The sequence below is a fragment of the Grampus griseus genome (assembly GCF_964374135.1).
Source record: "Grampus griseus genome assembly, chromosome: 10".
NCBI lineage: Eukaryota > Metazoa > Chordata > Mammalia > Artiodactyla > Delphinidae > Grampus > Grampus griseus.
Window position 1 is genome coordinate 55660399 of NC_139004.1, and position 13654 is coordinate 55674052.

At 46.4% G+C, this 13654-nt stretch overlaps 1 protein-coding gene across 3 annotated transcripts in view; it reads left to right on the forward strand.

Annotated features, from left to right (window-relative positions):
- Positions 1 to 7708: 7708 nt before the first annotated feature.
- Positions 7709 to 13654, forward strand: part of TRANK1 (tetratricopeptide repeat and ankyrin repeat containing 1) — a gene marked incomplete at its 5' end in the record, with an annotated part of 87245 nt that continues 81299 nt past the window's right edge. For 2 of the 3 annotated variants that reach the window (XM_082663775.1, XM_082663776.1), the window contains one exon: positions 8414 to 8436. In XM_082663775.1, the coding sequence (XP_082519901.1) occupies positions 8414 to 8436 (23 nt within the window). Of the gene's footprint in view, positions 7801 to 8413; positions 8437 to 13654 lie in introns of those variants that run through there. The other variant, XM_082663774.1, reaches the window with a different exon arrangement.

Consider the following 13654-nt stretch of genomic DNA (forward strand, 5'->3'; position numbering starts at 1 on the left):
CTTTGGGAGTTTACCAGATGGAAGAGGGCAGCAAGGCCATATCAGGCTGCAAAAATAGCCCCTGAAAACAACATTATTTCCTCATGCCTGTCTGGAGATCAAGAGGTCAGGGCAAACCACGTGTGGGGAGCTCCCTGGTTGCCTCGGCTTGCCAACTGGATCTGGCAGGGGTGTTCAGTTTTATTAGTGATGATAAGTGTGGCTGATCTATCTGGCCCGTATTGCTGCTCTCTCTCAGTAGTTTTCATCTCTTGCGCACTACCAGTTGCCCCGCCGTCCACTCTAGCCTCCAGTTTACATTACTGAGAAATGGTCTGGTACGGAAGATCGCTGTGGTCCCTGTCGGAACAGCTTTCTCACAAGTTGGGCTCAGTGGGAACTGGCCAGATGGCCATGGCTGCCATTGGGATAGGTGCCTGCCCACCCTTGTCCAAGTAACTGTGTCCAGGGTTGGGATCTTGTTGTACAAACCATGGCCAGTTGTCCCAGAGGAAGCAGCCCCAACTGGTTTATTAGCAAGTTGCTGAGGGCAGGACAGTTGTCCCCTGCTTCTTCAAAGGCAAGGTTTCCCAGTCTTGGCACTATTGACATTTTGGGCTGTGTAATTCTTTGTCGTGGGGGACTGACCTATGCATTGTAGGATGTTTAGCTGCATCCCTTCCCCCTCTCAATGAGTTATGATAAGTAAAAATGTCTCCTGGGAGAAAACTCATCCCTGGTTGAGAACCACTGTTCTAAGGGGATAGGAGACTTCAGGATTGGTCCTTTCAGGTGGATGTAGTCAGTGGTCAGGACTGTGAGAATGAAGTCTACTGCATATATACCTGCCTCTACAGGGCTGGCTCAGAGGCTGAGAGGAGCAGCTCCTGCTGTGGGCAGGGATCTGAATGGAGCATTGGTGGGTTCAGATGTGAACAGCTATGCTCAGAGTGGGGAAACCAAGACAGAGTATTGTGTGTGTGTGTGCATATGTGTGTGTGTGTGTAGCTGCATGGATTTGAATGAGCATGTGCTTTGGTTTACTCTGTGTACATATTTCTGAGAATGTGCAGTTCTCAGTGTGGGTGTACATATATGCATGAGGACATAGATATCTGTGTGTTTTGAGGTTGGACTGTACATAGTCCACACTGCCCCTCCTTCTGTGTTATCAAGATAAATTAGTGTCATATATGAGACTTAATTGGTACTCTCAGTACGCTAAGATTCAGCTCTACTGAAGTTGAAATGAAACTTGGTTTGGAGTGGTTTTTCCTATTGTGTAGACCTGTCTATCTCTAGACATAAGTAATGTGTAATGAATGGGTGTTAACCCCAATGGTCTCCAATGACATCATGCTTCAGCACCAGAATCCAGGGTGGACTGAACTCAGGGTCCAAGAAGCACAGCCAAATCCATTCTGAGTTCATCTGTGTTCTAGAGACTAGAGTCTCAGCCCTTTGACCAACTGGTTGTACAACAAACCAGTTAACCTTTCATTTCTTTAATTTCCCTTCTTGTAAAGTGGAGTTAATTAATATGCTTCTTAGGGGACTCTCTTGAGAACAACTTACGTTATCATAAAGACTTAAAAAAATAGTGCTACATAAATGTTGAGTGAAAATAAATTGTTCTTCCTCATTATATAAGCTCCTCCCTTAAAAAGTCAGCTGACGTTTATTTATGTACTCTGTGTTCCTGCTACTTTATCTAAATATTTGTCTTTCTTTCTTGATTAGCTATGTGGATTGGGTCTGTATCTTCATTTGGTATAGTGGCCATTGTGGCCACTAGTGACTCAATTGTCATTCGTGTTCATGATGTTTTTGACAGTGATGATTCTGTCCTGCCTAATTCCCCAGATCATCAATCAATTTGAAATGAGTTCTTGGACACTTTCAAGAGAGAAGAGCTTGTATTCTTTCAACCAACCAACCAACCAACCAACCAACCACATGTGAAAAGCAGAAAGATATGTGGGTCAAGACTCTGGCCCTGAAAACACGGTAGTAAGGGACAAGGCACAGACTTGGAGGAGAGAGACCCATGGATGCTCTTGCCAGGTGACTTTCCTGCTCTTTTAAATTAATACTATTTTTTTTCCCTCCAACTCTATTGAGGTACAATTGACAGATAAAATTGTTTATATTTAAAGTGTACAACATGATGATTTAATATACACATACTTTGTGAAATGATTACCACAATGAACACATCCATCACCTTATGTAGTCACCGTGTGTGTGTGTGTGTGTGTGTGTGTGCGTGTGTGTGTGTGGTGAAAATGTTTAAGATCTATTGTGTTAGCAAATTTCAAGTGGTCATTGTGGGTTTTCTTTCTTTTCTTTTCTTTTCTTTTTTGGCCACACTGCATGGCTTACGGAATCTTAGTTCCCTGAACAGGGATTGAACCCGCGCCCTTGGCGGCAAAAGCTCAGAGTCCTAACCACTGGACCACAAGGGAATTTCCTTAAGTGTTCAGTATAGTATAGTTAGTTATAGTCATCATGCTATACATTGTATCGCCAGAACTTATTCATCTTACTGAGGCTTATATCCCTTGACCAGCATCTCACCATTTCCCCCATCTCTAGCCCCTGGTAACCACCATTCTACTCTCTGTTTCTATGGGATTGGCTTTTTTTACTTTTGATTCCACATATAACTAAGATCATACAGTATTTGTCTTTTTCTGTGAAGCTTATTTCACCTAGCATAATGTCCTCTAGGTTCATCCGTGTTTTTTGCAAATGGTAAGATTTCCTTCTTTCTCATGGCTGAATACTATTCCATTATACTCTATCCACGTATGTATGTATCTATCAATCTCATTTTCTATATCCATTCCCTATCTTGGCTATTGTGAATAATGCTGCAATGAAAATGAGAGTACAGATATCTCCACAACGGACTGATTTCATTCCCTTTGGATAAATATCCAGAAGTGAAATTGCTGGATCATACAGTTCTCTTTTTAAGTTTTTTGAGGAAACTCCATACTGTTTTCCAAGGTGGCTGCACCAGCTTACATTCCCACCAACATTGCACAAGGGTTCCCTTTTCTCCACATCCTTGTCAACACTTGTTATCTCTTGTCTTTCTGACGATAGCTATTCTAACAGGTGAGGGGTGATATCTTACTGTAGTTTTGATTTGCATTTCCCTGATGATTATTGACGTTGAGCACCTTTTCACGTACCCATTGGTCATTTGTTCGTGGCTTTTTTCAATAGTAAATACTACTACACTATCTGCAGTTAGTTGAATACGTGGAGGCAGAACCTCGGATATGGAGGAACCTCGGATATGCAGGAACCTCGGATATGAGGGCCAACTATAAGTTATACATGGATTTTCGACTATGCGGAGGGTCAGTGCCCCTAACACCTGCATTGTTCAAGGGTCAACTGTAGTTATTTATTTATTTATTTTGGCCGTGCTGCGCGGCACGCAGGATCTTAGTTCCCCAACCAGGGATTGAACCTGCGCCCCCTGCAGTGGAAGTGTAGAGTCTTAACCACTGGACCACCAGCGAAGTCCCCTGTAGTTATTTTTAATACTTTCGTTCTTTAACCTTTATACTAGAATTAAATGATTAACACACCACTATGTTACAGTATTAAAGTATTCTGAATTTGATTATATACTTACTTTTATTTTATATGCTCATATTCCTAAGTAGCATCCTTTCATTTCAGCTTTAGGAATACCTTTCAGCATTTCTTGTAGGGCAGGTCTATTGGCAATGAATGCCCTTGGCTTTTGTGTGCCTGGCAAAGGGTTTATCTTTCCTTTGTTGCTAAAGGACAGGCAGCTTTGCTGGGTAAAGTGTTCTTGGTTGGCAGTTTTTTCTTTCAGCACTTTTATGTATCACCCCACTCTCTCATGGACTGCAAAATTTCTGCTGATAGCCTGTTGAGGGTTCCTTTGTATGTGAGATTCTTTTTTTTCTCTTGCTGCTTTAAAAATTCTCTCTTTGTCTTTGATTTTAGAAAGTTATATTGCAATGTGTCTTGGAGAAGATCTCTTTGGGCTGAATCTGTTTGGGGACCTATGAGCTTCATAAACTTGGATGTCCAAATCTCTCCCTAGATTTGGGAAGTTCTCAGCCATTATTTATTTAAATAAGCTTTCTGCTCCTTTCTCCCTTTCCTCTCCTTTGAGGACTCCAATAACATGTTGTTTTGTCTGATGGTATCCTATAATTCACATAGACTTTCTTCATTTTCATTCCCTGTGATAGCTTCTTTGCTTTCTAGAACAACAAAGTATCCCAGGATCAACCTGTACATTTCTGCCCCCAACATGGAATTAATGATTTTCTTTAAAGAGTCCTGGCTCCTTGTATAGATAGAAAGGAATGGTGTTTAGGGATCACCTCCTGGGTGTCAGGGATGTATGCTGTTATTAAACCCAGCAATAATGCATCACATCAAGGATGAAGAGAATGTACAGAGCCAAACAATAAACTACAAGTTCATACTGATATTTCCAACTTAGTTTTCAGATTGTAGAATTTTCCCTAACTTCTTTGATTTTATATTTCTTTTCTCTTACACTGAAAATCTTGATTCTGAATGAATTTACTATAATTGATTATTTGCTTATTCTAACTTATACACATTACTGAGTAATAAAAATATTTCCAAGTAATATCTCTAAATACATGTTTTTAAGAATGTTTGTAAAACATACCAATATTACTTAGTAACAATAAGACTATGAAATTCAAGATTTCTCTGTTCTTTCTTTCCCTTAGGGTATATCCCTTTGGTAAACAAAACTGTGTTTTAAAGTCACGTGAAATAATTTTTGTTTGGTTGTGCTACCCACTTGATATACAGTTAAGTTCATTTGTCTCAGTATGGTTTCAATTTTAGGAGCTACTCTTCAGAAATTAGATTTAATTTTTCAATTATATTAAAGGTTCCCATGGTTTCAAAGTCAAAACTATAAAACAAGGTGTATTTAAAGAAGCCTAGCTTCCCTATCTTTCCCCTCTACTCTGTTCCTCCTTATAAGTAACCACTTGTCTTAGTTTTTGGTTTTCCTTCCATTGTTTCAGAAAATATAAGCAAATGCATAAAAATATCCACCTCTTGTTATTACTCTAAAGGTAGCATACTATAAACACTTTTTCCCACTTAATAGTATTTTCTGCCCACTAGCCCATAGTGTTTTATCCTAGTGATCCTCCTCATGACTCAGTGCACAGTTCTCTATGGTGTGAATATATCATGGTTTATTCAATCATTCTCTATTAATGTACATCTGGTTCCCTCATTCTTAATCCTGAGCGGATAACCATCTGAGGAAAATCCATAACAAGGAAAACAAAACAAAAAACAGAAACAGAAAAAGGAACCTGGAAAACAGAGCCTATGTAGAGAAAACAAAAACTACTATATCTGCAGGGAAATTAGAAAAGTTATGTAACCATGGAAAAGAGAACAGGGTACTCCAATGAAGGAATGCTTACAGAATAAGAAAGAGCTCTTGGAAAAATCAAAGTGTGGAATCAGAAATTTAAAAAAATAAAAAACCAAAAACTTCATTAAGAAGGATCAGAAGATAAAGTTGAGGAAAGCTCTCAGAAATTAGAGCAAAAAACCAAAAAACCAAAACCCCATAAAGATGGAAAATAGGAGAGAAGTGATTTGAAAATCAGGGGACTACATCATAGAGATCAGTCCTGGAAGTCCAATATTTGAATAATAGGAATTCCTAAAAGAAAGAATAGGGAAAATGGAGGAGAAGAAATAACAAAATTATTTAAGATAACTTCCAAGAACCAAAGAGCTTGAGTTTCAAGACTGAAAGAACTCACTCAGTATACAGTGGATGGATGAATAGGCTTGCATCACAGAATATCATTGTACAACTTCAAAACATTGGGGAGAAAAAGAAGATTTTTTTAGATTTCTTAAAATTAAAAAAAAAAAAGAGGTCACATAAGATGAGTAATTGGATGTTTTCAGAATTTGCAACAGCAGAAGTGGAAGCTAGTGGTCATTGGAGTAATAGCTTCAAAGTCCTGAAGGAAAATGATTTCCAACCTAGAATTTTATACCCAGCCAAACTATATTGAGGGTGAAGGTTTTCAGACAAGCACAATCTAAAAAAACATAAATAACCCGATGATGCATAAAACTGGAAAAAAAAAACCCCAATAAGAAGTAGAATGTTATTTACAGACACAAACACAGCCATCAAAACAATCAGCTAACAGAGGTAAAAGTGGTTGCCCCTGGGAATAGATCATACGGGAGGGGGGAATTCTCTTTCAACTGTGAGAATGAGTAATTTTGATAAAAATAGCAGATAAAAAATATCAGAGAGAGAAGAAACAATTTTTTTAAAAAAGATGACTTTTGAAAACTGTTTTAAGTTGATGTGACTGTTTTGAAGACTATGATAAAAGATACAGAGGAAGAAGTATGACTCTGAGATGTTTATGGAAACTGGCTAAAGCATCAAAGTTTAGAGGCACCTTTTAAACCATCTGCACTCACCAATCTCCTGGCACCTGACTAGGCCTTCTGGAAAAAGAGACTCCTTTCAGTTGGTTAAAAAAAAAAAAAAAAAACACGAGAAAGAGAGACATGCTGGAAGAGGTGGCTTGGGCCTTTCCTAAATACAGAACTGGGAGATGTTGGGAAAAACATTGAAGAAAGGATATGTCAACTTTCTTAAAAGTGAAAGGACCAGTGATGCCAGGAAAATGCCAAATAGCTCCAATGATTTGGAGAGTAATAGTGTTTCCCAAATTTATTTCATGTTATAATCACCAGGGGAGCCTTTAAAAATCCTGAGGCCCATATCATACCGCATACCAATTAAATCAGACTAAGTAGGAGTAGGGGCCAGACATCAGTATTTTTTTTCTTTTTTTTTTTGGCCATGCCGGGGGACTTGCAGGATCTTAGTTCCCCCACCTGAGCCCTCAGCAGTGAAAGCATGGAGTCCTAATCACTGGACCACCAGAGAATTCCCCGACATCAGTATTTTTTCAAAGACCCTCAGGTGATTCCTGTGTGCAGTCAAGTTTGGGAACCATTGGGGTAGAGTGTGTGTATGAGGAGGATAAGACTGAAAGGATAGGGTAAAATTGTGAAGGGTCTCAAATGCCCAGCTACTAGAGGGCAATGGAGGTGCCACTGAAAGCTTTTGAACTGGAAGTGATGCAGTGTGGTATATGGGGAGATTAATACATAGAAGAAGTGGGAGGAGGTGAGTTCCAGAAGCACGGAGAACACTGGCTAGACTGATAGTCTAGTTCTTAATGTCAGAGGAAGCAGCACAGAGAAGTACGCAGGCTGTGTGCGTTTGGTGTGTCCACGGGTAACCAAGTCCTCCCTGCCTCATTGGAAACTACTGTTCCTCTCTCTCAAGCTCCATGGGGCCCGTCTGGTGTGGTGGTCCCCCAGATGGGTGGGAAAACCACCAGGAGGCAGTGTCGGCCAAAGCCCGGCCCAAGAGAGGGCGGCGGACTCTGCTCTCTGATTGCGCCAGATCCCCGGCGTGGAGGAAAGTGATCCCCGTCCCGGAGAAGTTGAGGACCAAGCAGGGGCGGTGGGTAAGGAGGCTGTGCAGCTTTTTGCGCCAACAACCGAAGGGGCAATGACAGCCTGAGGTCGTCCTAACTGCCCCCCAACTCCTTAGGTCGTCACTGCACTTCCTTGCTATTCCCGCCTGCGGTGAGAGGTTCACTCCTCTGCCGGCGCCATGAAAAAGCCAGTGAGGATCTAGAAGTCGGCGGCCTCGCCGGCCTCTTCCCACCCGAATCCCCAGGACCCCTACAATGGAGGGCCGAACGCACAGTAAGTACTCCATATGCAAGGAAAGACTCAACGGAGGCAAACAGGAAGTGGGAGCTGCTGGGCACGAGGGGCATCGACCCCGGGCTTGTCCCCCTAGTTTCTTTGCTGTCGGGGACGGGAGGCCAGGGGCAGAGGCGGGCCAAGGCCGTGGGCTGACCATTTCCTCAGTCCCCCCGACAATCGCGGCGACCTAGCTAGGGCGAGAAGTCACGGTGACCGAAACCTTTTGGAGGGGGGCTGTATGCTCGCCCGGTCCCTCGTGGTGATCGGCTCGAAGCACTCGTTTTCCAAAGGCGGCCGAGAGCCACCCCACTGGAGCGCTCGCCCGCAAGATGGGATACATCGAAACGCCTCTTTTGAACACACGTTGACAAAGACCCCCTCCCACACAGCGGCGACGTGCACGTGACAGTTTTCGGGCCGTCGCAACTACGTGGGAACTTGGAATAGGTCTGCGGCTGCACACAGCCGGGCGCCGGGGTTCCCGCACCCACACCCCGCTCGTCAGGGCCCGGGGTCCGAGCCACTGCGAGCAGGAACCCCCCCCCCGGGGACACCCCCCCCCGCCGCGTCTGTCCCCCGGGAAGCGGCTCCCGAGGCGGCGGCGCCGGCCATGTGGGACCCGCGGGCAACCAGGTGCGTAGCGGCGCGGGAAGCGCGGGGAGCGCCTCCGCCTTCCGGGCCCCGGGCCTCTTTCCGGAAAGAGGCGGACCCGCGCTGGGGCCGGCTACCCCCGAGGCTGCGGTCGGGCGGGCTGCCTTCGCGCACATCCAGGTGCAGACTTGGGCCTGTTGGGCGGGGTCGGACGCGGGGGGCGGCTACGGCCTTCCAGGCGAAGCGGGACGGGGCGCGCGCTGCGACAGGACTGCGGCGGCGTGCGGCCTGCCTCGTCCCCACCCGGGCACCGAAGATGAGGCTCCCGGGCCCATCTCCCACCTCCTTCCGGGGACCCCGGGGCCGCGAATGAAAAGACCAGAGAACGCGCCCCCGGGGCACGCCTCGGGCTGGCAGGCGCCTGGGCGCAGGGCGGGATTTGTGGGGAACTTGGGAGAGTGCTGGCCACTTCCCGGCCGGAGGAGGTTGGCGATTCCAGCTCCAGGCAGGCTTCTCCCCCAGCCTGCTGGATCGTGAGCTGGCCTTGCCCGAAAGGGGCTTCACGACCCACCGTCCTCGGCTAAACGAGTGGGAGGAGGGGATTGCAGTAGGGGCCCGGGGCTCAGAAGCAGAGTCCCCAGAAGCCCAGGCTTCTGCTTCTGAGCGTTTGCAAACGCGGACTCGGAGCCCGGAGCCTGGGAGGCGCAGTCCACCCCCTCGCCGCGCGCCCACTAGGAGCCCTAGCCGGATGAAATTGTGCCTTTCTGCAGGCCCGCTCCCAGCTGGGGGCGTTTCTGTGAGGCTGCAAGCTTTGGTGCTTCCCCGGGAAAATACTTCGGGAGATGTGCAATTTGGAAAAAAAAAATTTAAAGAGGAGAGAGAATGGGGGCCTCTGAGGTCTCTAGTCCCCAGCCCAGTTGCTTGTGGTCCAATCAGTCCATACTCGGGAAGAAAGCAGGGAGCCAAGGGCCTTTTGTCCCCAGCACCCAGGTTCTGCCCCCTGTCTGGTGCTGAGCCTCCAAGGTGGAAGACGCCTTTCTGAAGAAAGGCTGTTACCCGGATGGCTTGGTCTTTTGTAGTTCACACTGTTTTGTGCTTTATAGAAGTACTACCTTGTAGGAGAGTCAGAAGTTTGTTTCAACTGTTTTGTAGTCAACTCTGTTTTGTAGAATTGCAGGATGGATGCTTGAGTTCTAAGTACCCTGTGCTGGCCCTTGCATCCTCCACAGGGCATGGAGGTGGGATGGGTGTGTGTGGCATTCGTCCCTAGGGTCAGATCCCTCTGCTTCAGGCCTGTGATCTTTTCAGTCTTTTCCTGATCAAGATCCACAGTAGAGAAGCACACCCACCCACACACATCTATAAGTACAAAACCGCAAGAAGAGCTTCACAGGATATTTATTCTCTCTACAGGGAGAGACACAGTGATATTTTCTGTCCTATTCTATTTTCTGATTTTTAAGAAAGCTAGTCATAATCCCTTAACTTGATTTGATGACTGACTAACCAATTCTAGGTGGCAAGCTTTCTTTGGGGCACGCCCAGAGGAGCTGAGGAGAGAGCATCAGCATTTCCCTGGGAACTGACTTTGGAAGGGATGAGCTGGTTGATGAAGAGACATGAAGAAGGCTGAGATTCAAACTTGAGTAAGGAAATTCATACTTGAGTAAGGAGAGTATTACAGGTTGTGGCTGCAAAGGTGGGCTGAAGGGTACTTCTGGTTACTCTGGCTCCATGTGTCTGGCCCTGCCAAGCTGGCCGCCTGCCATAAGCACAGTGAGTGGGGTCTTGTGTGAGTGCTGGGGAGGTAGGGGAGTAATGGCTTCTTGCCATCATGTCTTTTTTCTTTTCTTTTCTTTTCTTTGGAGGAAGAAGGAAGGAGAGTGCTGAAAGGCTGCCACGAGCTCTGCATTCATAAATTCGAAAGGGGACTCTTAAGTCTCTGCGCAGAATTTCACAGCAGGGCTGTGAATATTTTATAGATGAGGAGCCTGAGGCCCATCACCTGGTAGTCATTATAGCTAATTAGTAGTAGGTCTGGGGTTAGACCAATAAGAGGCTTTGTCTTTGTGGAATTCTTAAACTTCTCATTGCTGACCAGTCCTGTTTTCCTGCACTTGCTACCAAAGTCTCATGGCTATGCTGTGTACCCTCTTATTACTTTATTTTTGCTTCTTGGGATGAAGATTCTGTTAGCAGGCAAAGTAGAGCTTGCAAGCCCCATGTTTGGGTGGGGAAGGTAAGTGACCCTGAGGATGTTTTTAAAAACTGAAGTGGGGGGCTTCCCTGGTGGCGCAGTGGTTGAGAGTCCGCCTGCTGATGCAGGGGACACGGGTTCGTGCCCCGGGCCGGGAAGATCCCACATGCCGCGGAACAGCTGGGCCCGTGAGCCATGGCCGCTGAGCCTGCGCGTCCGGAGCCTGTGCTCCGCAATAGGAGAGGCCACAACAGTGAGAGGCCCGTGTACCGCAAAAAAAAAAAAAAAAAAAAAAAACTGAAGTGGGGTTGGGCTGTGGGCCTCTGGTCATTGTCATGGTGTTGGCATTGCTTTTATTGACCTCGAGGGACAAGCTCTCCTCTGCCTTTCCAGATGAAGAAGTGGAGCTGACAAATCAGTGCCCTGCCTCTGGGTTTCTAGTCAGTGACACAGCTGACCTTGGCTCCTGGCTTTTGTAATAAGTTTCCTTGAAGTGTAGCCTGAGGTTCTTAAGGCCAAGAAATCTTTGTTATGAGAAATCTTTACAAGAAAGAAGACTTTGGGGGAAATGGACAGTCTCTTTAGCAAAGATGACACTTTACGCCACTGCTGAGATTGATGGTGTGGACAGTGGCAAGGGTGGGGATAAAATTTGGGTTTAAACTTTATTTTTTATTTTTGGCCGTGACACATGGCTTGTGGGGAGTCTTAGTTCCCCGACCAGGGATTGAACCCGCGCCCTCAGTGAAAGTGTGGCGTCCTAACCACTGGACTGGCAGGGAATTCCCTGTTTGTTTGTTTGTTTTTTAATATTTGTTTATTTGGTTGCGCCAGGTCTTAGTTGCAGCACGGAGCTCCTTAGTTGGGGCATGCAAACTCTTAGTTGCGGCATGCGTGTGGGATCTAGTTCCCTGACCAGGGATCAAACCCGGGGCCCCTGCATTGGGAGCACGGAGTCTTAACCCCTGTACTACCAGGGGAGTTCCTCCCTGGGTTTAAACTTTAAAATAAAGGTATTGAACCAGGTAAACAGACATCTTGTGAACCCCAAAATCTCACAGTGCCCAAACCAAGAGCAGTGTTCTTTCTTTGGTTAGTGAGGTTGTCCATTCTGCCTGATCAGACTTTTTTCTTTGTTTCAAATTTCCTAAGTAAGCATTGCCTTGTTTCCTTGATTTTGTGGAAAATCTGGAAGTGTGAATGAGCCTTACCTCTGACCCCCTGACCCAGCTTACCTGATCTACTCCATCTTTCGCCTGGGCGTTGAACATCAGCATCAGTGCCCACCTGCACCCCCGTGGCACATTTGTCTGAGCTTCCGTGAGCCTGGCGAGCTGGTGGGACCTCCTGTGTGTCTGTTGGAGACAAGCCACGTCTGAGTTTAGCTATGTCTATGTTTGAAGTTCCGATGACATCTAGATTGAGATGTTTTTATCTTTTAAGCACTGAGTCCTCCGATCAATGGGGTCAGCACTTGGAAAGGGGGCGGGATTGCTAGCCTTAGAAAATGGTGATAACCTTTTGAAGGTGTGGGGGCAGAAAAATGTTCCCGTCTTCTCTTTTATGTTCTTTGGCTGGTTCTAATAATTAAATTGACATAAGAGAGTAACAGGAAAAAACCAAATTTAATTTCCTGCATATGGGAGCCCCATAAAAACATGAGACTCAAAGAAGTGACCAATACAGGAAGCTTTTACACCTTTTAGGCAAAGAAACAATACATTTGTGAAGCATTACAAAGGGGCTTGGGGTAATAAATTGGTGAAAAAGTAACAAGGTTTGTTTACACAGCTCTCTTGGCCCTAAATTCCCTGTCTCTGGTGACAAGGATGCCTTCTACCCTCCCTGTACAGGGAGGGTGCCTTTCACATGGGAAATTTATTTTCTGCTTCCAGGGGGACAAAGGAGGGTCACAGTGTCCTTTTCGCACTGGCTGTTTGTCAAGTACCTTTAATTCGAAATAATCACTATGCCAGAGGGGCATATTATTGGGTGGCATATTCAGAGGAAACCACGCCATTTTGGGGAAAACTGCACAACAACAGAAAATATAGAGAATTATGTGCTCTACTGAGCAGCTGGATTTACTGTGAAAAATACTCTGGATCACAGCCTTGAACAGGGATGACCTTCGTGTCCACCTGCGGCCCCTGGGGCTGTCTCCTTTGGTCACCCTCTGCCATCAGAGTCCACTGCACCTGGAGGCTCCAAAATTGGTGACTTCCAAGGCTTCCAAGGCTTATTGGCGTCTGGGGTCTGAACTCACTGTCCAGGTACTAAGGGTCCCCGTAATCTGGCCTCAGACTTTCTCTCTAATAGACCCTTTCTTCTCCCGTCAGTGTCAGTGTCTCACCTCTTTTTGCTTTTCTGTTTTCCAAGGCAGTTTCCTCATATACCTGAGGGCTCGTACTGGCCGATGGAAGGTGTAAACACCCAAGACCTAGGCACTGCTAACGGGGTCAGAACAGAGGCAGTGCCAGGCAGCCCTGTGAGAAAGGGTGAGTGGACCTGCAGACAGGCCCTCCAGGAGGGTTCCCAGATCCTGAATCCTTCCCAGGACGAAGTCTGGGAGGTCAGCTTTGAGCTGTGCCCGGACAGATGGAGGGCACTTCAGCAGGCAGATTGAGGGGCGCCAGGAGGGAGAGGGGACATTCCAGGTAAAAGGGGCAGCTTCGGGCTTCCCTGGTGGCGCAGTGGTTGGGGGTCCGCCTGCCGATGTAGGGGACACGGGTTCGTGCCCCGGTCTGGGAGGATCCCGCGTGCCGCGGAGCGGCTGGGCCCGTGAGCCATGGCCGCTGAGCCTGCGCGTCCGGAGCCGGTGCTCCGTAACGGGAGAGGCCACGGCAGTGGGAGGCCCGCGTACCGCAAAAAAAAAAAAAAAAAAAAAAAAAGGGGGGGGGGGCAGCTTCTTATGAAGAATAATGGCGAGCACCGTTTCCTTACATACAAACTAGAGGTAATAAGACCTTGAGAGCGTGTTTGGAGGTTCTGACTGGGGAGCGAAGCTCCTTTTAAACCCTGACTGAAAAGTGGTCCTCCTCTATGGGGGAAGGGCGTCGTCTT